Source organism: Diplotaxodon limnothrissa, linkage group LG16, assembly GCF_057381915.1.
Source record: "Diplotaxodon limnothrissa isolate DT_005_m linkage group LG16, D_limnothrissa_male_GT1.1, whole genome shotgun sequence".
Lineage (NCBI taxonomy): Eukaryota > Metazoa > Chordata > Actinopteri > Cichliformes > Cichlidae > Diplotaxodon > Diplotaxodon limnothrissa.
Genome location: NC_140611.1, coordinates 19,747,354 through 19,769,669, shown reverse-complemented (window position 1 = coordinate 19,769,669; position 22,316 = coordinate 19,747,354). Strand labels below are relative to the sequence as shown.

General features: G+C 42.8%; 3 protein-coding genes across 5 annotated transcripts; 2 read left to right on the top strand and 1 right to left on the bottom strand.

The window, feature by feature from the left end:
• The first annotated feature begins 1,115 nt into the window (after positions 1-1,115).
• On the top strand, positions 1,116-6,890 carry LOC146616062 (uncharacterized). 2 transcript variants are annotated; one of them, XM_085374605.1, is made up of 12 exons: positions 1,116-1,305; positions 2,105-2,620; positions 2,733-3,173; positions 3,365-3,515; positions 3,611-3,656; positions 3,754-3,842; positions 5,080-5,188; positions 5,402-5,452; positions 5,543-5,647; positions 5,751-5,871; positions 5,986-6,109; positions 6,431-6,890. In XM_085374605.1, the coding sequence occupies exons 1-12, from the start codon at positions 1,212-1,214 to the stop codon at positions 6,579-6,581; spliced, it is 1,998 nt and encodes a 665-aa protein (XP_085230731.1). In that variant the 5' UTR covers positions 1,116-1,211; the 3' UTR covers positions 6,582-6,890. The 2 variants fall into 2 exon arrangements, with proteins under 2 accessions (XP_085230731.1, XP_085230730.1); XM_085374604.1 differs by lacking the exon at positions 1,116-1,305 and adding an exon at positions 1,332-1,479 and having other exon boundaries at positions 1,989-2,620.
• Positions 6,891-7,181: 291 nt separating this feature from the next.
• ing1 (inhibitor of growth family, member 1) lies at positions 7,182-15,769 on the top strand. The gene is made up of 4 exons (XM_085374738.1): positions 7,182-7,264; positions 8,335-8,514; positions 13,583-13,731; positions 14,814-15,769. The coding sequence occupies exons 2-4, from the start codon at positions 8,376-8,378 to the stop codon at positions 15,444-15,446; spliced, it is 921 nt and encodes a 306-aa protein (XP_085230864.1). The 5' UTR covers positions 7,182-7,264; positions 8,335-8,375; the 3' UTR covers positions 15,447-15,769.
• Positions 15,770-16,107: 338 nt separating this feature from the next.
• Positions 16,108-22,313, bottom strand: ube2al (ubiquitin conjugating enzyme E2 A, like). 2 transcript variants are annotated; one of them, XM_085374222.1, is made up of 7 exons: positions 22,272-22,313; positions 22,125-22,175; positions 20,521-20,601; positions 20,409-20,434; positions 20,165-20,254; positions 20,003-20,091; positions 16,108-17,108 (listed from the first exon to the last, which is right to left on the bottom strand). In XM_085374222.1, exons 2-7 carry the CDS (start codon positions 22,166-22,168, stop codon positions 16,980-16,982), a joined length of 459 nt encoding a protein of 152 aa, XP_085230348.1. In that variant the 5' UTR covers positions 22,169-22,175; positions 22,272-22,313; the 3' UTR covers positions 16,108-16,979. The 2 variants fall into 2 exon arrangements, with proteins under 2 accessions (XP_085230348.1, XP_085230346.1); XM_085374220.1 differs by having other exon boundaries at positions 16,109-17,108; positions 22,125-22,293.
• Positions 22,314-22,316: the final 3 nt, after the last annotated feature.

The window sequence follows — 22,316 nt, the reverse complement described above, 5'->3', positions numbered from 1 at the left end:
GCACTGACAGCAAATATTACATAATATGCCTCTCCTCAAAGCATTCCTTATGGTTATCTTTATGCCTTTAGTGTGGTGTTAGTAGCAGTCTCCAAGGCTTAAGTGTGATTTGAGTGGTCAAGCCTGAAGTTGTTTTATGCCTACCAGACAAAACCCAGGGAGAAAAGTAAAACTGTCTATAATTCCGATTTGTAATTAGTCGGTGGGCGGGTATTAGTTTTCAAACTAAGCATAACACACATTCTTCTGGGATTTTACGCTCTCTTAGTGGTATACGTGTCGCTTAATTGTGTTTTTCTGTTAGTTTGGAGGATTAAAAAATATTTTTTTTGTTGTCAGGCTGAGACAAATGGCTAAAAAATGCCAATGTGGTCTTTAAAATCTGGACCAAAAACATGATGATGATGATGATGATGATGATGATGATGATTATAATTATTAGCTGAGAAATAAATATTCATTCACTTTATGCCAATGGCCTGCCTAAAATGTAGACTGATATTTGTAAGAAAGTAAAAAATATTCAACAATCATGTTTCTGCTTCGATCGAAACATGTGATCTATTCACAATAAATATAACAATAACCAGAAGAAAGTTAGATAAACAGTTACAGTTACAAAATATTTTAATTTATGCATTAAATCTATGAATTCAATTGTAGTTTTAAGGGTGATATTATATTTGTTTAGAAATGAAGACTTGATAAATAAAAATAGGCTACACTTTCTACGTAAAATAATTTTTTTGACATGCTTCTAAAATTATGTGTGTATGGAATCTCGTGCCTGACAGTTCACGTGTGTTCGCCTGTTACCACCTCTACACTTTCATAGTGCATAGTAGGACTGACCTCCTGAAGAGTTCTTTATGGCAGAGGGGTTGAATAATGAGTATTAAAAAATACAAAACTTCTAAAAACAGAGGCAAACAGACGGTTATACTTGCAATATGGCTGGAAAAAAAACTTAAAATCAGCACAAATAGATGAAAACTGCAAATAAACTTAAAAACATCTGCACCTTATTACTCTTCTGTGTGTATTTTGATGTGTGCTTCATTTTATTATGGAGGAGGGCTTGTCTCAGAATCCGGCCCTGCTGAAGCAGCGCATGCTTAAACCTGCTTCCGGTTTGATGGCTCGTCGACAGCAGATTTCACCCTCAGCCCACTTGGATGTAGGAGTGTCCGAGCAGCCTTTAAAGGCATCACATGCTTCCTGTAGTACTGCGCTGGGTTATAGGGCGCCTCATGATCAGGCTAACTTGCGTTCACTTGTCGGCGTTGAAGCGCAGCTCAAGTTTAGGTAAGGACAGCTGAGTGCCACAGAGGGCTGTGCAGCCCGTGATAAAGCTCCGAGAGTGGGTGACTGCAGTCAGACAAACAATGAGAGCATGCCTCAACAGATTCAAGCGCTCGCTTTTTGCTCGATCCCAGTTGCACTGTCGCTTATCGCCGCCTTGGCCTGTTTAAACGAGAAAGGTAAAAGAGACTGACGTTATCTCAAAGTTTTACTTCATTAAAACTTAGCTTTAGACTGTAACGTTAGGTGAGCCGTTAGAGTCGTCCAGTGCTCTCCGTGTTGGCCGAGCAGCTGACAGTTTGGCTCGTTGTTGAGGTGAGGTGGGTCTCTAGGACCCCGCAGAAATGCGTTCGCGGGGCGGGGGACCAGGCGGAGAAAGGTGAAGTTAACCTCAAAGGACTGATCAGAGGTCAGTTTGGACATTTACTCGATGTAGTGTTACCGCTTGAAAACGGCTCTTGTAGCCGATCTCCTGTCGGTTTATCCCAGAGCTACGCATTTTGACGACACGAATGAGATAAACACAGAAGGCTAGGCTTTTAGCTAGCTAACAAATAGTTTGACCTGCACACGTTGTGATGATCTTCAAGTTTAAGACCAAAATTATTACCCCGGCTGGTCCTTCTGAGCTAGCGAAATGGCCGTTTGTCGTTGTTTGGGCTGACGGTGGTCCGCGGCATTGATGCGGCTGAGCGCAGAGACCCAGAGCAAACGGCCGTCATAATCCGCAGTGTCAACATCTCCAATCAACTTATTCCCCGGGGGTGGAGGTTACGCCGGGAGACGGCCTGTTTTGGATCAGCTATGCAAGCGAACACAACGCGGGGCTTCCCCTGGTCGGACGTGGAGACGAGGACGCTGCTGAACATCTGGGGAGAGCAGGACATCCAGGCGGCGCTGGATGGAAACTTCCGAAACAGCTTCGTGTACCGCGACGTCTCCCGGAGGCTGGGAGCCATGGGGTTTGAAAGGACGCCCGAGCAGTGTAGGGTGCGGATCAAGAGCCTCAAGAGGCAGTACTTGTTGGCGAAGGAGGGCAATCTGCGGAATAATGGGCAGTATCACAAGATCTGCAAGTTTTATGACACCATGGAGAGGATTTTGAGTAACCGGCCGAGTCTGGACGCCCAGGAGTTTATAGACAGCGGTGCGGGAGGAGAGGAGGCCGTCGATGGCCCGGAGGAGGATGGGGAAGATGCTCAGGATGCTTACTCTGAGAGCACAGGGGAGTGTCCTTATCCCGCTGAGACTGAAGTCAAGTTGGAATACCCAACTGTTCCCATCCCCATTCCGGTTAAAGTGACAGTGGGGAATAATGGTGAGTCCAACCTTATCCACTATCACTTTTTCGTGGCTTTATCATGTTTCAGTGCCTCGAGTGTGACTCGAGTATGTGTGCTAACATAATGTCACACCCTTCTCCACTTCAGGGACTTGTGCGAAGCCGCCTAACAGCAGCCAGTCGGCCAGCTGTTTGTCAGCCAGAGCGCCCAAACGGCCCAGGAAGCGACGCGCCAATTTCCCCATGGAGAAGCTGATGGAGCAGTTCCTGGAGCAGAGCGCCCAAGCCGAGGACAACTTCTACCGGATGGAGGAGCAGCGCTTGCAAGCAGAAGACCGGCGCCGGGAAGCTGAGCATGCCCGGGAACTGCAGATGCTTCAGATGCTTGGCCAGATGTTCGCCAGCATCTCCTCCTCCGGCTCAGCATCCGCTCCGTCCAAGACGGCGAATCCTGGCCGCGCTCCGGTCATTTCCAGTACCTCCCCGTCGCATACACGTGGCCACTCCGGTCATCCCAAACGCCCTTCGCCCCAGACAGACTCTCTCACACAGCAGAATCCATTTCTGAGCGCAGACCCTCAGGCGTTAGGTATTTAGTTCCGGCGCTACGCGTGAAGCCTTGATGTGGAGAGAAACCTGAAGGCAGATTAGCTGTAACGTGAAAGATCACACTCAGTTATTATTCTTATTTTGGATCGTGTTAGTGTGTTTTTGTTGTCGACCACAGTGGTTTGAAACTCGCTCGTACGCTGAACACTCTCACTTTGTTTATCTCCTCAGTTTTTGAGCGCTTCTACGGTTTGGGCTCCACGTCGCACAGAGGTATGGAGGATGACATCCTGCCACTGGTAAAGAACATAGTCCCTCCGCTGACATCCAAAAAACACAAGGGACAAGATGGACGTATTGGGATCATTGGAGGATGTCAAGAGTATGTTGCATAAAAGATTCCTGCATGATTTAAAAGAAAAAAACAAATTCAGTGGAACATTTGCCCTAATTTCTCTTCATCTCTAATCTCTAAAGCTACACTGGAGCTCCTTACTTTGCTGCCATCTCTGCTTTAAAAGTGGTAGGCAGTAAAGCTTGACTATCAATTTTGTCCATTCATTTTTAAAAAAAAATTTTCTAATTGTATATTGTATATACATTTTTTTTCTCATCTCCAGGGGGCTGACTTGTCTCACGTGTTCTGCACCAAAGATGCTGCAGTTGTAATCAAATCATACAGCCCTGAGCTCATAGTCCATCCAGTTCTGTAAGTACAGAGCCAATAATAATCTTTCTGTAGGATTTGAAGTAGCTGGTAGCAGTTGGATCATTGAGAGTGCAATGGTGTGTATTTATTAGCATTATGCACTGGTATTTGTGTTGTAAAGGCTCACCTTCTAGCACATTCACTTCACCAGATGCACCTTGTTTCTTTTCCTCACCTTTGATTGGGTGTGGTGCTTGGCCTTAATTGCACTCACCTGTCACACATTATATGTCACACAGTATATAAGGACTGCACTCACCTACCCCTCACTCTTTCTTCACTCCCACATGGGGCGGCAGCTGAGGTGAGTTTCTCTTTGAGTCTCCTGAGTTTATGTATCATTTTGAATTACTTAAATCATACTTTATGTCCTTTTTAGAGAGAGCAGTCCATGTGTGTCTTTGTTTCCTTCCTTCCTTCTTTGCCTTATTTATTTGAGAATAAAAAGAGAACCCTGAGAATAATTCTGGCTGCTTTTTCTTATTCTAACCGGATGAGCCCATGATGCTGATTGCTTCAGCCCTGAACCTTCCTTCCTTCAAAACAATTTGGATGCATTCACAAATGTTACACAGTGTGTAATTGCAAGCAAAAACATCAAAGTTTACCCAGGCTTTGTGGCGAGGCATAAGATTTTCAAAATAAATAGTTGCGCACGTCTTCTTTTTTTGTTGTGAGTTGTAATGTTATTTGGAGCCAAATTCTGCATTTCACTATCATCACTCTACTCCGTTGTATTAAACGTTGCGTGTTATAATTAACACGCTGCTTTCTCACAATGATTCTGTAATCACTGTCCTAAATATTTAAATTTCTGACATTTGTCAGATCATGAACAGGTAGTGTCATAATTCTGGGTATTCTGTCAGTGTGACAGTACAAACCTTCACAGCTCACGCTTACTTGTCGTGGCTGGAGCGGCTTGGGAACCTTACAGTAACATTAATGACTGCGTTTCAGTTTGGTGAGCCTGTGCCAGTGTGCTCTTAGAAAGCCATTATTAGCTTGTTATAGCAAAAAAATGTTAAAAGGCTCATTTCTCTACAAGAGGCACTTACAGAAAACATTAACATCGACTGCTTTCTATTTGTTTGCTCACTTCAGAGACCCGTTACAGTGTTATCAGTCTTCACTTTGTGTGTGTGTGTGTGTTTTCCTTGCAAACTAATTGGAAAATTTGGGATTAATTGTGCATTCCAGCATGTCTGACAATCTGTGTGTATGTGTGTGAATGAAGGGACAGTCCTAACGCAGTGGAAGAAATAGAAAAATGGCTTCCAAGACTACACGGACTTGTGGTGGGACCAGGCTTAGGAAGAGAAGACTTATTATTGAAAACAGCAAAGGCACGTGGAGCACATTCATTCTTCCTTGCGCTTAACACAGTCTCGGCTACTCTGCTAGATACTTCTGCATAAGCATGGCGGACTAGTCTTATTGCTAGCACTTGTTATAGCACAAGTGTTACTGGTGGCTGATAAATTACTACTTTTTTTCCCCCCACCCCAACGGAAGGCTTATTAAAGACAGACCCTGTGCTCTCTCTCTCTCTATTTCAGGAGGTCATTGAGAAGTCGAAAGCAAGAGATATCCCCATAGTCATTGATGCAGTAAGTCTTGATAAAATAAAGTCCCAGATGTGGAGCAGAAGGTGTTTCATTTGCTAAGTCATACATAGTGTGTGTGATCATTCTTAACAGGATGGATTATGGCTGGTTACACAGCAACCATCTGTTATCCAAGGGTACCAGAAGGGCATCCTTACGCCTAACTTCATGGAATTCACTCGATTGTATGAGGCATTGGTAAGTTTCTTGGCACAATTCAGTCCCACTCACTAGTTGACAGCAAATAACATGTGATCCTCTATGCTGATGTGTGTCTTTTTACGTTGTCTGTGTGCATTAGCACCATGAGCCCATGGACAGCAGTGATTATCAGCGGAGCGTCATGCAGCTCAGTGTAGCTATGGGCAACCTCACCTTGGTGCTGAAGGGGGAGCAGGATTTCATCACAGATGGCAGCAAAGGTTGGCATCAAACAGAACGTGCTTTAATTTCTTCCGGCTGATCGTTCACTCTGTTTATTCTCAGATGCTTCGGAGCTCCTTTTGTGACGCTGTGTCGTGTGCTGCTGTTTGTAGTGTACTCATGCAATTTAGAAGGCAGCGGGAGACGATGCGGTGGACAGGGGGATCTCCTTTCTGGATCTATGGGAGTGCTGGCACACTGGGCCCATGCTGCTTCCACAGCAGGAATGATCAGAAGGTGAAGGCATGATTTTTGCTTTTTGTGCTATGTTTGAATGAATGTATAGGCCAAGCTTTTCAGGGCTCAATGGATAAAAAATAGTTTTTTTTAAAAATATATTTACACACATTACCTACAGAGTGCACTGATTTACATGCTGAGAGTGTATAAAAATTATCACCAAACGTTCTGACCACTTCTCACGATGATTTTTTGGCTTTTCCTATGTAATGAATGCATAAAGTGTGATGTTGCACAGAGAAATGTACGTGTTCACTTTATTTGGATGTATATTCTCTCTTTTGTTTCCCCTTCTTCTTTCCCTTTGCTCCCCTATAGTATGAATCCCTCAGTGGTTGCTGCATTTGGTGCTTGTTCGCTCACCAGGCAGTGCAACAGTCAAGCATTCCAGCGGCACGGCAGGTCCACCACCACGTCAGACATGATCCAGGAGATCAGCTCAGCCTTCAAAAAGCTGTTCGAAAGCTAAAAACAGTCAGCGATGCAAACAGTTGTAAAAAGAGAATAAATTTTACGCTCCTAACGTAACCTTTTTGGGATTGAAAGAAATGTTCTTCTTTAGCTGAATTTTAATGACTGATTTGAACCCGGAATCGAAATTTGGTGCAAAATATACACACTGACATGTTGTTTGTGTTGTGTTTAATGGAAAAGTAACAAAAAGAAAACCACTAGTTGAATAATGAATGCCTTCACCAAGCCCACCAAAGAGACTGAGACATTAGGATGAATGGGCTCACACTAAACCAGAAACCTGTATACGTTTTGAAATAAATTATAAATGTGATTTGGTTTGTTTGTTTCGACAAAGTTCTTAAAAGCCATCATGGAAGTATTACTGGGTGAGTGACTGCAGAAAACGTGACTTTTATAGAGTCAGTGGGGAATATTAACTTGTAAAGTCCATGAAAACCGATACCTGCTGGACAACAAAGTGTTTTGGTTGGTTGCAGCATCGTAAACCTAAAAGCAGAAGAGTGAGGCGTGTGTGATTCGTGTAAAGTATGCGGCGCATGCGCATAGCTGAATTAGCCGACAGCTAGCTCCGTTGTTGCGAGTCCACCGTAGTTACACACACACACTACCTAGCGTTAGCAACAAGACCCACAGCAGCATCACAGAGTCTGTAAGGTTAACTCGGAGTATTCACAGGTAAGTTTACTCACCCTCCGCTTATATGGCAACTGAATGAGTGTGGCGAGGTATCTGCTCTGTATTTCCGTAAGGATTGGAGCTGAATTTCGTTTAGTATTGTTATAAGCTAGTCGGCTAATCCAGCTAACAGACACGCCGAAGCCAACGCGTAAAGACCACTTTAAAGTGCCAAAGCAGTATAAGACCATTCTGTTTGTCCGCGTCGTGTTAGCTAGAATTGTCCGTAAATGTTCAGTGGGTGCTTAATGTGTTGAAGGTGAAACGTATTCACTTCGGTGACCGTTGTTCAAAGCGTTGTTTGTCACATTAAGATGTAACTTTCCAAAACATTTAGCAGCGAGTTCCACAGTTAACGCCACATTTTGAAAATCCCATTTTCATAAGTGTGTGGTGCAGACTGAGAGATTCATAAACTTGCAAACTGGGAAAAGTTGGGTATCGTTACTTGTCGTTAAAATGGACTCAGCAGCAGCAGGGCAGGATAGCTGCTGTAGTTAGCTTTGGCAAACATTAGACACGACAGGGCAGCTGCTGCTTTTGATGAAATATTCAAACACAGCAGTTCACTTGTGTCCTGTTGTTTGTGGCAGGCTTTGTGTTAGCATATCCATCTGTGATTCTTCCACATAGCCAAAATGATTACAGTTCCCCGGGAAACACTGCTAGCTAGCATTACAGTTGTCTGCTCCGTTGTAGTTGTGAAGACCTTGCAGTAAGGACACCCCCCATACGAGCAACTTCAAGTTATCAGCTATCCAGCGGAAGTCACCGGGTCTTGTATTTCTTTGCAGATCCTGCATTGGTAGTTCGAGTTAGCTAACAGTTGGCACATTCGCAGTACACGTAGCAATTTCATCAGTATGGCTGACTGCAGATCAGTTGTCTTCTCTTCTGTATGTCTGCAGCCCAGAACTGATTCTTGATTACAGGTGTTAGTAAACACGACGAAAACGCTGTAAAACACACGTTATGATGCTTCAATCAAAAACGTTTGAGGCAGTGAAGTAATATTTACTTGCAAACTTGAGTATTAGATTCATCAATGAAAAAGCTAATGTTGTTGACAGGTGCTGGTGTAGGAGTGCGCCGGCGGGGAAACGGATCCGCAATGCTGAACCCGACCAATGGTGACCCAGGTCACGTTGTTGTGAACTATGTGGAGGAGTATTTGGACCTTGTGGAGTCCCTTCCTTTTGACTTGCAAAGGAGCGTGTCCCTCATGAAGGAAATTGATGCCAAGTATCAAGGTAAAGATTACTCTTTGATGTTTACATTTGTTTAGGTTTCATAGTGAAATAATTTATGTGTGTGTGTATATATCTATCTATATATCTATATATATAGATATATATCTATATCTATATCTATATATCTATATCTATATATCTATATCTATCTATATATCTATATATCTATATCTATCTATATATCTATATATCTATATCTATATATCTATATCTATCTATATATATATCTATATATATCTATAGATATATATATATATATATATATATATAGATATATAGATATATATATATAGATATATATAGATATATATATAGATATATATAGATATATATATAGATATATATAGATATATATATAGATATATATATAGATATAGATAGATCACATTAAATTTAATAAAGTCTAGAAAGATTTGTGATTTAAAGTGTGCATTTTACAGGTGAACAAATGGATAGGATGGTTAACCTACAGCCACACAGTAGTATATACAAGTGTGTAATCGCCATTGTATGCACTACAGTAGCAGTTGCTGTATTATATACCTTGCAACCGGCAATTAAATACTGTATGATAGATACTTGATTTATCCTACAAGGGAAATCACTGTTTACAACAGTTGCATAAATAATACAAATAAAAATATCCTGTGGCACAGTAGGTTAACACTACTGGCTCAGAAGAAGGTCCTTGGTTTGAATCCAGTCTGAGACCTTTCTGTGTGGAGTTGGCATGTTCTTCCCAATGGCCTCCCTCCCAGTACTCTGGCTTCCTACCTCGGTGGTAAAACATACACGGGGTTAGGTGTACTGGTGATTGTAAATTCACAGTATGTGAGCTTGATGTGTTGTGAGCTCCTTGTGTTAGCCCTGGTGACCTATCCGAGGTGTCCCTCACCTCTCAGCGTATGACAGCTAGTTCCAGCACCTCTGTGATTCTGAATTGGACAAGCAGAAGAGAATGGATGGATAAAAGTATTGTATTTACTACAGTCCCATACTCAAGGACTTATTATGTGAGGTGGTGCAAAGTTTTATTTATAACAGTGATGAAATAAAGTAATTTAAGAAATTACATTAAATAAAAAAATAAAACATGAGACTATAAGAGATTAAGCAAAAGAGAAATGGTGCCATATGCGCTACTAGTGCATATGACATTAATAAATAACATTTACTTGCTATGTATAATTACATTACTATAATATTTGCACCAGATGTTAATCAGCTTTTGGCAATCAGTTTAATCTCATTTTTAACCACATAATACATGATCGAAATACAGTGTTTATTTAGTTACAGTAAACGTTAGTGACACTTGCTTCCAGAAGATTTTGATTAAAACTGATCAAAATCTTCAAGATGGCGCCTGTGTCTTTGGCACGCCGTCTATCGCTCTCTTTTATTTGTTTTATTTTATTGCTTTTAGTCAATTTTGTGCAACATGTCAGCCCTACATTGTTTTATGATCGCCAGACATTATTGGAAATAGGCTTATCTACCCAAGCTTTAGCTCGGTTTGGAAATGACAACCAAGGCTTTCTGCCTCCCGATTTGGAAGTAACACCACCTCACTGGCGCTCCTTACCATTGCCACTGGATGTGCGGAAGCGACGCAGGAGACGGGGTAACCGTGGAGGTCGCCTTGTCAAACTGAGACTCAGGATCTCTTGTTTTCCTCATGAGCTTCGCTCAATTTGTCGATCCTGCCCGCGACTCTTGGTGCCGTTGCGTGCTTTGGACCCGGTGGACTCCTGCTTGGTTCCTGTTGTGGGATCTCTCGAGAAGGGTTCTGCAAAACCCTCTCCTCTCCGACATCTGCGTTGGCGTGGAGTGGACCAAACAAACCTCCGACCTGTGGATCTGGTTGTTGCTGCCTCGGAAGCTCCCGAGCCAATTCCTCTCAGGTTGGGATTAATTAACGCCAGATCGGTGGCAAATAAGACATTCATTTTGAAGGAATTTTTTGCTTCCCATGCACTGGATTTTCTTTGCTTGACTGAAACTTGGATTCCACCCGGTGAGTTAAGTGCCTTTTCTGAATTACTGCCGGCTGGCTGTGCCTTTTTTAGTGTTCCGAGAGTTTCTGGTCGCGGAGGAGGGCTAGCTGTTGTTTTTAAGGCACATCTTGACTTTAAGCAGCTATCCCCATCAACACGCCACACCAGTTTTGAACTCTGTTTGTGTGAACTGGGCCACTCGTCTTCGCTGTTGTGTGCGATTGTTTATCGGCCCCCAAAATATAACAAGGAGTTTTTATCCGAGTTCTCAGAGTTTCTTGCTGACTGTGCATCACGGTATGACCAGATCCTTTTACTTGGTGATTTTAATATACACGTCTGCTGCCCGGGGAAGCCCCTGGCTAAGGACTTTCTGGACTTAGTGAACTCTTTTAACTTTGTTCAGTCTGTTAAAGGTGCCACTCAAGAACGTGGTCACACACTGGACTTGGTTTATCTGTCCATAACGTACTCGTCGAGGATGCGGTGTTCTCTGACCATATGCCTATTTTATGTGATATTGTTCGTTTTAATCCTGTTCTTAAGCGTGCTGTACCTGCTCGATGTTATCGTGCTTTTGGCTCAGATACTGCCGAGCGGTTTTCCATATTGTTTGACCAATTTATTTCTTATCCTCCTGAGTTGTCCATCTCAGAAGGATTAGTTTCTTGTTTGGATTCTGCTTGTAAATCTGTCCTCGACGCTGTCGCTCCTTTTATATTCAGACAATGCAAGCCAAAGGCTAGTCCTTGGCTAACTAATTTTACTAGAGCCGCTAGAAAAGAATGCAGAAGATGTGAAAGACGGTGGAAAAAAGATAGGCTGTGCGTCTCTATGGAAGCTCTTAAGACTAGCTGGAAAGTCTATCAGAGAGCAGTAAAGGCTGCCAAGCACTCCTATTTTTCTCAACTTATTGCTGCCAGCTCGCATAACCCTCGTGTTCTATATAATACTATAAATTCTGTACTTAATCCGGAAGGCTATATTCTTTTGCACTCTTCTGCGGCTATGTGCAATAAGTTTCTTAATTATTTTGTGGACAAGGTTGCTAGTTTGAGACCTCTGACTCTACCTATTGCTGACCCAGCCATGCATGGTTCTTGCTCAAGTCTGTTCTCTGCTTTTCTACCAATTGTTTTATCTGATTTAGAGAAACTTGTGTTGAATGCTAAACCGTGTGGCTCTCCAAATGACGTTGTTCCTCCCCGTTTTCTTAAAAAAGGTATTTCCTATCATCGGACCACATATTCTGAACATTATTAATACTAGTCTTTTGTCTGGTCAAGTACCTAGGGAATTTAAGCATGCAGTCATACATCCTTTACTTAAGAAACCAGGCTTAGACAGTTCAGTCATATCAAATTTTAGACCCATCTCTAAGCTTCCCTTTCTTAGTAAGATTCTGGAAAGGATTGTTTATACTCAGTTGATGGACTACTTGAATGACTCTAAATTGTCAGAAATCTTTCAGTCCGGCTTTAAGCCATTCCACAGCACGGAGACAGCCCTCGTAAAAGTTATGAATGACATCCTGATAGCGACAGACCGTGGTAAATATGCAGTGCTGGTCTTGTTGGACATGACAGCTGCATTTGACACTGTGGATCACGATTTGCTGATCTCCCGCTTACAGCACTGTGTGGGAATTACTGGTTCGGCACTTTTGTGGTTAAAGTCCTATCTTTTAAATAGGACATTTTGTGTTAAGTTGGGGTCGGCTTCATCCTCTGTGGCCCCTCTGCTTTGGGGTGTGCCACAGGGATCTATTCTTGGGCCGTTATTGTTTTCATTGTACCTCTTGCCTCTTGGCGCGATTTTCCGAAAGTATAAAGTGCCATTCCATCTATACGCAGATGACTGCCAGCTCTACTTACCTTTTAGTCATTCTGATAGTCTCCCAACTGGACCTCTGCTTGACTGCCTTACTGATGTCAAAGCATGGATGGCAAAAAACTTTTTAAATTTTAATGATCGGAAGACAGAAGCAATTTTATTTGGCCCAAATCGTTCTTCTCATACTCTGGATGTTGATCTTGCAGCTTTGACTTCCCAACTAAAGAGTTCGATCACAAATCTCGGAGTTAAAATTGATTCTGCACTCACCTTTGATGACCATGTAAACGGGGTGGTAAAATCAGCATTTTATCACCTCAGACGTTTATCAAAGGTTAAGCCCTTTCTTTCCAAGCGTGACTTGGAAAGCGTTATTCATGCCTTTATTACCTCACGTTTAGATTATTGTAATTCTCTTTTAACAGGGGTTGGGCAGGGCACTTTGTCACGCTTGCAATTAGTGCAAAATGCTGCGGCACGATTTTTAACTGGCAGAAGAAAATTTGATCACATCACTCCGATTTTGGCCTCTTTACACTGGCTTCCAATTGAATTCAGGATCCGTTTTAAAGTCCTTTTATTGGCTTTTAAATCTCTAAATGGTCTGGCACCTGTTTATTTGTCTGACTTGTTGAAGCCCCACGTCCCCACTCGTTCCCTTCGGTCAGCTGAGCAGTTGCTGCTTTCGGTCCCAAAGTCACGGCTGAAACTTAGAGGAGACCGAGCGTTCTCTGTTGCCGCGCCGATGCTTTGGAATAACCTTCCTCTCCATATTAGACAGGCTGCATCAGTGCCAGTTTTTAAGTCTTTATTAAAAACCTATTTTTATTCCCTGGCTTTTAACTCTGTGGGTAACTGACATTTTTATTGTTTTTTAACTTTATTGCTATGTTTGGTTTTATTATTTTGTGCATATTAGTAGTGTACAGCACTTTGGTCTACCAGGTGTGTTTTTAAAGTGCTATATAAATAAATAAATGATGATGATGATGATGAAAACTGTAATGTAGTAGTAATGATTGAGTGTTAACTTTGCCTGACATATTGTCAACTGTCTGAAAGAAATCCAAAGTAATACAAAAGATTGCAATGATTCATTTTTCTTACTTTTCAACCTGTAGTCATGCTGCTGCTCCGTCTGTTTTAATGAGGGTTAAAAAAAAGACTAACAACAAGTATACTATTGAACATGGGGTGTATTTCTGTTCTGTTCTTATCTTTTTTTTTTTTTTGGTCAGATGTTCTGAAGGAGCTTGATGATGCTTATGACCGGTATCGCCGTGAATCTGACTCCCTTCAGAGGCGCAAGCTTCAGTTGTCTATTCAGAGGGCGCTAATTCGCAGTCAGGAGCTTGGAGATGAAAAGATCCAGATTGCTGGTCAAATGGTACGTGGAAGAAAAACTGGACAAAAAAGTAGCTTTTGGGTCTTAATGTGTGTATTGATGAATCTACGTTACTCTTCTTCTGTGACAAGAACGCTTACCCTGATTAATGGGTTTTATGGATCTTTTGTATCAGGACTGAATGAGCTTTATGTTTACATTTTTTGGAAATCTGTTGTAGAAAGAAAGAAAAAAAAAAAATCTAAACATTTACAAGACTCCAGCAGTAAACATTAAATAACTCTATTGTAGATACAAGCTAGGCAGTTACCAGAAACACAACACTATGTTTGACCTTCCTGTTTGGCATGTTTGGTATGTCAAAGTTCAGTTGGGTTGTGTTCCTTTTGTGATACATAATTAAAGTGGATAGCTTTGATAATAATTTCTCTATGAACATTCACATTTATATATATATATTTTTAAACTATTTTCAGGCTCTTGCCTTTATATGGATAGCACAGTAGCGATAAACAGGAAATGGGGTACAGAGGGAATGACATGCAGGGAAGGACTGGGCGACCAGGAGTGGAACCAGATACAGAGCTGCTAAAATCCTTTTAGTCCATCTGGCACGCATCCCTCCCTCTACAAACACAGGTTTACCCTGTGTAAACCTGTTTATAGTAACATTTATAAGCCCCTAGACGTCAGCTAAGCCTAAACTGCTGAAAGCATGAACTTCTTTCTAGTTAATTCAGCAAAGAAGGCAAAATTTATGTTCAACAAATCTTAATCAGAGTTGGCTTTTTAAAACGTACAGTGCATCCAAGGGAGCTACAGATTGTCTCTTCACAAAAACATAAACCAAAAAGGATTTAGGCTTCACGATGATTAATGAGAGTCCTTTAAAAAGCTTTTATTCGTGCAAGTTCAAGCAACATGGCTCATGTGTTTTCAGGTTCAGCTGTTGATTGGCTCTGTCGGGGCACAGACATGGCAGATACTGATGTAGTTTGGGGTTTCTCACATAGATTTGTATTCAGGATTATTTAAGTGTGATGGTTTAGTCTACATTGTCAAATAAATTAGGTGAACTTGGAAAAAATAAAAAACAAAACATGAATGTTCTTTCTTTTTTCCAGGTGGAGCTGGTTGAGAACCGAACGCGACAAATAGACTGGCATTCAGAACTACTCCTTTCCTCTCAAGAAATCCCAGAAAGTCACATTCCTCCGGCCACCTCCATGACAACCACTGCATCGTCTTTGATGTCCTCAACATCAGCTACAGTTACTGTGGGCAAACCCAGTCACCACGACAAGAAGCGTGATGAGGTCACATCATCTTCAGGTGGTGGAGAAAAGGCGGGAGGGAAACGCTCACGACGTCAGAAAAATGGAGAAAATCGGGAAAGCTACGGGGGTCTGGATCATGCTGAGGAAGTGGGAGTGGGGGTGTCTCGGGAAAAGAAGGCCAAAACATCTTCCAAGAAAAAGAAAAGGTCAAAAGGAAAATCAGAGAGAGAAGTGTCTCCTCCAGACCTGCCCATCGATCCGGATGAGCCAACATATTGCCTGTGCGAACAGGTGTCTTACGGCGAGATGATTGGCTGCGATAATGACGAATGTCCCATTGAGTGGTTTCATTTCTCCTGCGTCGGGCTCCATCATAAGCCTAAAGGCAAGTGGTACTGCCCGAAGTGTAGAGGCGAAAACGAGAAGACCATGGACAAGGCCTTAGAAAGGGCTAAGAAGGAGAGAGCCTACAACAGGTAGCTCACCTGGCCCCATGAACATTCCTGTGTGAAAAATTTAATTTTATCTATATTAGCCTTCATTTCCAGTTAACAGTTTGCTAAAAAAAAAAAAAAAAAAATCCACGAAGAGAGGGGTGTTGTAAATAGTTATTTTTGTAACAGCTGTGTACCTGAGAAACGAGAATGCCATCTCCTGGTTGTTTACAAACAGTAGCTGTAGTACAGTACACAACCATGTGCATGTTTGTAACAAGCTGTCCTGCACATCATCCCTCTTTGTGTTCATCTTGCATGCAACATCACAAGCTTAACTATATAAACTCAAATAAAAAACAAAGTAGAAACATGAATTCTGTGTTCTTCAACACTACTTTATAGTCAACACTCAAAGTTCACTGTGTGATGATTTCAGATGCATCATTTTCTGTAATCATTGATCTGTAATTACAACTGAATTGCGGCTTACTGCATTTCACTAGAACATTGTACAAGAGCAACATGGATGCTACTTTTATGATAAAATGAGATGTTTAAAATGTATTTAATGAGTTTTAGGTAAAAGCTAATGATTCTCCAGTATTGCATAAAGAACTGTCAGTTGAGAGTGCATTTTAACTTATATTGAATATATAATTTTATTTTGCTGTTTCAACAAAGATCTCAAAATAAGACCATATATAGTGGATTTTCTGGCATCACCATCTCTAGAAACAGATCTTATGAGAACTTTAGCTTTACTGTGATCCACTTTCCCAGACAAGGCCTGATTTAGACTGACTACGAATCTCCGTAGAGCCTACGACGTACCCTACGCAAGTGGCCGTTGTTGCTACGAGCATTTATGCTCAAACCTTGGAAAGTAAAATAACTTGTGCACTAACAACTTGAAAGAAAATGCATGTCCATACAGGGATGACTTTGCCTTTTTTTTTTTTTTATTTACAAGTACTGGAAAAGGTGACATGGGGGACAACCAGTGCAAAATCTGTACATAATTTCAGTTGCAGGTTTCTTATATACACAAGTGAACGGGAAAGTGAATACACTCCGTCATGCATGTAACAGTTCACAACACAGCAAAGGACATGGTGTAAAGGTGATTTAGTTGTAGTCTGTGATAATCAGGCTGCTCAGTATCCAACTGCCTTATGAAAATAAACTGACAACAAATCAGGCTCACAACAGAAAAGGACCCATGACTTAACGATGTACCCTCTTGAGACACAAAACAATTAATCATGGAGTTATTAGAGCAAGTTGGAACACACCAGGATTTTAAGTAATGGCCCTCAAGTCCATAATGATATTACATCAAGGCAAGATTCAGCACATTTCCCCTGATGAACTTAAAAAGGGGGCGAGAATAGAAAAAAAAAAAAGGCCCTCTTTGTTGGGCAGGAACAAGATGTTTTATGATGGAAAGTTGAGGGTAAAGTGCATAAAAGCTTAAAATTAAAAGAGGGGAGGGTCAAAAAATTAAGAGTTATTCCACTAAAACTTGCAGCACACACAGCTTAACAATGGACGGAGAGAAGCAATCACAAGTATCAGGTCAACTGTCTCTCCAGCTTTGTTCTACGATGGCAGAGACGCGTTTCTCATATTCCCGTTTGTTCTCCTGGTACAGCTGAGCTGCCTGGCTGTTGGCCGGACTGTTGGGGTTTGGCTCATCAAGCAGGGACTGCAGGGGGAGAGAAGATTAATACAGAAGGCAAGAATATTTAAATGGAAAACAACAAACCTGAATCAACTTATTCATCTACTCAATGTTATTGCACAATACTGAGAATTTTCCAGTTTGCCACTGTACTTTTACAAACTAAAATCTCTAATCTTTTGAATTTAATCATAAATTTAAATCTATCATTTGTATATTGATTATTTTCATGTATTAACAGCACTTAATGAATCAACACTACATTATAAATGAGTTGCTATATAAGAAAATAATATTCAGAAATTCTCAGATGTTACCGATATGTTTAAGCTTACACTTTGGGACATTTGTTTAGTTCACATGATATGAGTGGAGATTATTCAATCAGTGGGTGGTCAGCTGCAGTCCTACACACTGACATTAAACTTAGTCTCAGTGGATGAGCCTGAATTTGCAGTAGCAGCTTTTCGTTTCTCAGAGAAATATATACATATTATTTCTATTATATATTATAATATCGCAGACCTGCGACCATATGTTCTGGACACTCGGGTAAAGAGAGGGGCTGAGCTGTCAACTGATCACCACCTGGTGGTGAGTTGGATCAGGTGGCGGGGGAAGACGCTGGACAGACCTGGTGCACCTAAACGCGTAGTGAGGGTGTGCTGGGAACGTCTAGCAGAGGCCCCAGTCCGCGAGATCTTCAACGCACACCTCCGGCAGAGCTTCAACAGCATTCCGAGGGAGACTGGGGACATTGAGTCCGAATGGACCATGTTCAGCGTCTCCATTGCCGAAGCTGCTGCATTGAGCTGCGGCCGCAAGGTGGTTGGTGCCTGCCGTGGTGGTAATCCCCGAACCAAATGGTGGACACCAGAGGTGAAGGGAGCCACCAGGCTGAAGGAGTCCTATCGGGCTTGGTTAGCCTGTGGGACTCCGGAGGCAGCCGACAGGTATCGACAGGCCAAGCGGAATGCGGCTCGGGCAGTGGCTGAAGCAAAAACTCGGGTGTGGGAGGAGTTCGGAGAGGCCATGGAAAAAGACTTTTGGACTGCCTCGAAGAGATTCTGGCAAACCGTCAGACGTCTCAGGAGGGGAAAGCGGTGCTCTACCTGCACTGTGTATAGTGCTGGCGGAGCGCTGCTGACGTCGACTGAGAAAATTGTCAGGCGGTGGAAGGAATACTTCGAGGACCTCCTTAATCCCACTAACACGTCTTCCGAGGAGGAAGCAGAGTCTGGGGATGAGGGGAATGACCCGCCAATTTCCGGGGGCGAGGTCACTGAGGCAGTTAAACAACTCCTTGGTGGCAGAGCCCCTGGTGTTGATGAGGTCCGCCCCAAGTTCCTGAAGGCTCTGGACGTTGTAGGGCTGTCCTGGTTGACACGCCTCTGCAATGTTGCGTGGAGATCAGGGGCAGTACCTGTGGACTGGCAGACCGGGGTGGTGGTCCCCATCTTTAAGAAAGGGGACCGGAGGGTGTGTTCCAACTACAGGGGGATCACACTCCTCAGCCTCCCTGGGAAAGTCTATGCCAGGGTGCTGGAAAGGAGAGTTCGTCCGTTAGTCGAACCTCGGATACAGGAGGAACAATGCGGTTTTCGTCCTGGTCGCGGAACACTGGACCAGCTCTTTATCCTCTCCAGGATACTTGAGGGTGCATGGGAGTTTGCCCAACCAGTCTACATGTGTTTTGTGGACTTGGAGAAGGCATTCGACCGTGTCCCTCGGGGTGTCCTGTGGGAGGTGTTGCGGGAATATGGGGTATCTGGCCCATTGCTACGGGCCATTCGATCCCTATACAACCGTTGCAAGAGCTTGGTTCGCATTGCCGGCAATAAGTCGGACTCGTTCCCGGTGGGTGATGGGCTCCGCCAGGGCTGCCCTTTGTCTCCGGTTCTGTTCATAATTTTTATGGACAGGATTTCTAGGCGCAGCCAAGTGGCGGAGGGCTTTCGCTTTGGTGGCCTCAGAATCTCATCTCTGATTTTTGCAGATGATGTGGTTCTGTTGGCTTCATCGGGTGAGGGCCTCCAGCTCGCACTGGAACGGTTCGCAGCCGAGTGTGAAGCAGCGGGAATGAGGATCAGCACCTCCAAATCTGAGGCCATGGTTCTCAGCCGGAAAAGGGTGGAGTGCCCACTCCGGGTCGGGGATGAGTTCCTGCCCCAAGTGGAGGAGTTCAAGTATCTCGGGGTCTTGTTCGCGAGTGATGGGAGAAGGGAGCCGGAGATCGACAGACGGATTGGGGCTGCAGCTGCAGTAATGCGGACGCTGCACCGGTCCGTCGTGGTGAAGAGGGAGCTGAGTGTAAAAGCGAAGCTCTCAATTTACCGGTCGATCTACATCCCTACCCTCACCTATGGCCACGAGCTGTGGGTAGTAACCGAAAGAACGAGATCGCGGATACAAGCGGCAGAAATGAGCTTCCTCCGAAGGGTGGCTGGCCTCTCCCTTAGAGATAGGGTGAGAAGTTCGGCCATCCGGGAGGGGCTCAGAGTAGAGCAGCTGCTGCTCCACATCGAAAGGAGCCAGCTGAGGTGGTTCGGGCATCTGACAAGGATGCCCCCTGGGCGCCTCCTGGGTGAGGTGTTCCAGGCATGTCCCACCGGGAGGAGGCCCCGGGGCAGACCCAGGACACGCTGGAGAGATTATATCTCTCGGCTGGCCTGGGAACGCCTTGGTATTCCCCCGGATAAGCTGGAGGAGGTGGCTGGGGAGAGGGAGGTCTGGGCCTCTTTGCTTAGGCTGCTGCCCCCGCGACTCGGCCCCGGACAAAGCGGATGAGGATGGATGGATGGATGGAATATTGCCACAATGATTTGGAAATGCACTTAATGTTTCCATAATCAAATTAACAATAATATGCCATAATAATGAAATCTTTTCTTTTATTGTTAAATATTGACACTTCTTACCTGGATAGATGTTAGAATAGAAGACACATCATAAGTGGGGCTCCAACGATTCTGTAGGATGTCTAAACATATACTGCCATCCGCGTAGACTGTAGAGAAAAAACAATTATTAACAGGCCACAAATAACACTATAACGAGGCAGCAGGTGATCATGTTCTTACCATTTGGATGAAACATCTTTGACACAAATCGCACTGTAGGGGGTTTGTTGGGATATTCTTCTGTGAATTCTACGATGAGTTTAAATGTACCTGAAACAAAGGAACACATGAGATTTTGGACCAACTGAGGACACTGTGGAGATGTGACTTGAGGAGTCTCTTTCAATTAATTCTATTCAGTGAGATTTTTGATTAAGTTACTACATTTAACTTTATCTATCTCCATATACAGTGGGGTACTTACCATCCTCAAAGGGAGTTCCTTCAGGGCTGCGAATTTAGAGAAAAGCGATATTTTGTCATTTGTTCAGACACAAAAATAAGATCTACACTTCAGAACCAAATTAATTTCTTACCCAAAAATGACTGCATTCCACACCATGATGTTGTTTTCAGAAGGGGCACCACTGACACCAGCTGGAGGATCCTCTTGTAGACTGCATACCCAAAAGGTTAAGTAAATAAATACACTGAAGCAAAGTTTCAAGGCCTCAAAGGTAATGACCAGAGACTGTATTTCTCCACTGAGTCCACAGAAAGGTGTATTTCACAATCAAATGTCTCCTTTCATTGTCTAACCACACCCACATTTATAAGGTCAAACAAACATACCATACTTGGAAACACAGCTGTTGCCATGGTTTCCTTTTTCTAACACAATGTGTCAGTGCCATTAATGATAAACGGTAGGAACTGTTATTTACTAAATACAGAATTAGTTACATCATGAGCGACAACGATGCTTATATTGTGCCTGCTCAAAGTTAGCTGTTAAAATTTAAAATTACCATAACTACCTAACTTGCAATGAAGCCTCAGAAACATTATATAATTGTTCTGCTGTGAGATGCTCAATCACTACCCATTTATTGGCACTTATCTCCACATAACTGAGTCACCTGCCTTCACAAAGTGTTGTGTTTATTCGGAACTTAAATCTTGGCCCCTCCACATAAAGATAAAAATACAAAACACAATGAAAATACAAAATACCCAGAAAACCGCAAAATTCACTGAAGATGAAACTAAACATGAATAAAAGAAAAAAATTAAAAAGCCATATCAGTAATAGGTTTGGGCTACACCAAACCATATTCCTCCCAAACACCTGGAAATACCTGCTCACATTCCTGAATCCTGATATTTCAAATATGACATAATCAAAAGACCAGAGGCTCGCTTTACAGTGAGATTAAAACACGTTTAAGGACCCCGAAGAGGTCCAGTAACTCACTACGATAAACAGTTAGGATCGCTTACAAAGAAAAAAACCCCAAAACATTTTCCGTGGGCAGTGTTACATTACGGTTATAAAGGGACCTGAAGGCCAATACACGGCCTGGCATTCGCTTTGTTTTACTGTTGTTTCTCACCTTTGACATATTGATTTCTACTCGGAAATTTACATAACAATCTAACTTTATTCTGTTTCGCTTCTTGGCGTCATTATTTGCCCCATTAACTCAAACTTTTGTAAGTTTAAGACCGTGGGGATGTCGAACCGTTTGTGCTGGTCAACAACGCAACTATGAAGCGGAAATATAAGATAAACGGAAGGAATACATTCGTGGAGTACTGGGGTTGAATGCGTTGAAAAAAATGTTTAAACCATGAAAAATGTCCGTCCGGCCATTTCTCACGCATATTCAAAGCTAAAGGTTTAAAGAGTCAGCTACGAGCTGTACGTTGACAGAAGCCTTAGTAAACCAACCTGCTAGCATTAGCTAGATCCGTTAGCGTCACGGAAAGACGAAGCGCTTTGAAAAAAAAATACTTCACATAAATGATTCACATTCGCAGAAGCATACGATAATCTATAGCGGTTGCCTTGTGGTTGTTTTTACACAGGAAACTCCTAAAATTGACTATATCCTAAAAAAACAGCGATTAGCTATGTCGGGCTAGCACAAGCTGACAAAACGGCTAACGATGTCGGCATAATTCCTGTACACCAACTCACCGTTTAAAATCTCTCATAAGTCTTCTTCTGGCCGGGGTTGACATAGCTTAACTTGAAGAATACGTACAGACAAGGCAAAATAGTTGACAGGAGCTTATTTGCCTATATTATAGTTAATGTAATTTGAGAACGTTACAGAAACCTTACAGATGGGAGCCCGACTCTTCCGTCGTCCTATAAAGCTAATATGAC

Bases quoted from the DNA above. Each gene is read 5' to 3' on its own strand.
- LOC146616062 (XM_085374604.1), top strand. From the start codon at position 1,394: ATGCCTCAACAGATTCAAGCGCTCGCTTTTTGCTCGATCCCAGTTGCA. The intron at 3,843-5,079 runs GTAAGTACAGAG...GTGTGAATGAAG, and splicing joins CTCATAGTCCATCCAGTTCT to GGACAGTCCTAACGCAGTGG. The intron at 5,872-5,985 runs GTTGGCATCAAA...TGCTGTTTGTAG, and splicing joins CATCACAGATGGCAGCAAAG to TGTACTCATGCAATTTAGAA.
- ing1 (XM_085374738.1), top strand. From the start codon at position 8,376: ATGCTGAACCCGACCAATGGTGACCCAGGTCACGTTGTTGTGAACTAT. The intron at 8,515-13,582 runs GTAAAGATTACT...TTTTTTGGTCAG, and splicing joins AATTGATGCCAAGTATCAAG to ATGTTCTGAAGGAGCTTGAT. The intron at 13,732-14,813 runs GTACGTGGAAGA...TCTTTTTTCCAG, and splicing joins TCCAGATTGCTGGTCAAATG to GTGGAGCTGGTTGAGAACCG.
- ube2al (XM_085374222.1), bottom strand. From the start codon at position 22,168: ATGTCAACCCCGGCCAGAAGAAGACTTATGAGAGATTTTAAACG. The intron at 20,435-20,520 runs GTAAGAAATTAA...CTAAATTCGCAG, and splicing joins TGGAATGCAGTCATTTTTGG to CCCTGAAGGAACTCCCTTTG. The intron at 20,092-20,164 runs GTAAGAACATGA...TTTTCTCTACAG, and splicing joins AAAGATGTTTCATCCAAATG to TCTACGCGGATGGCAGTATA.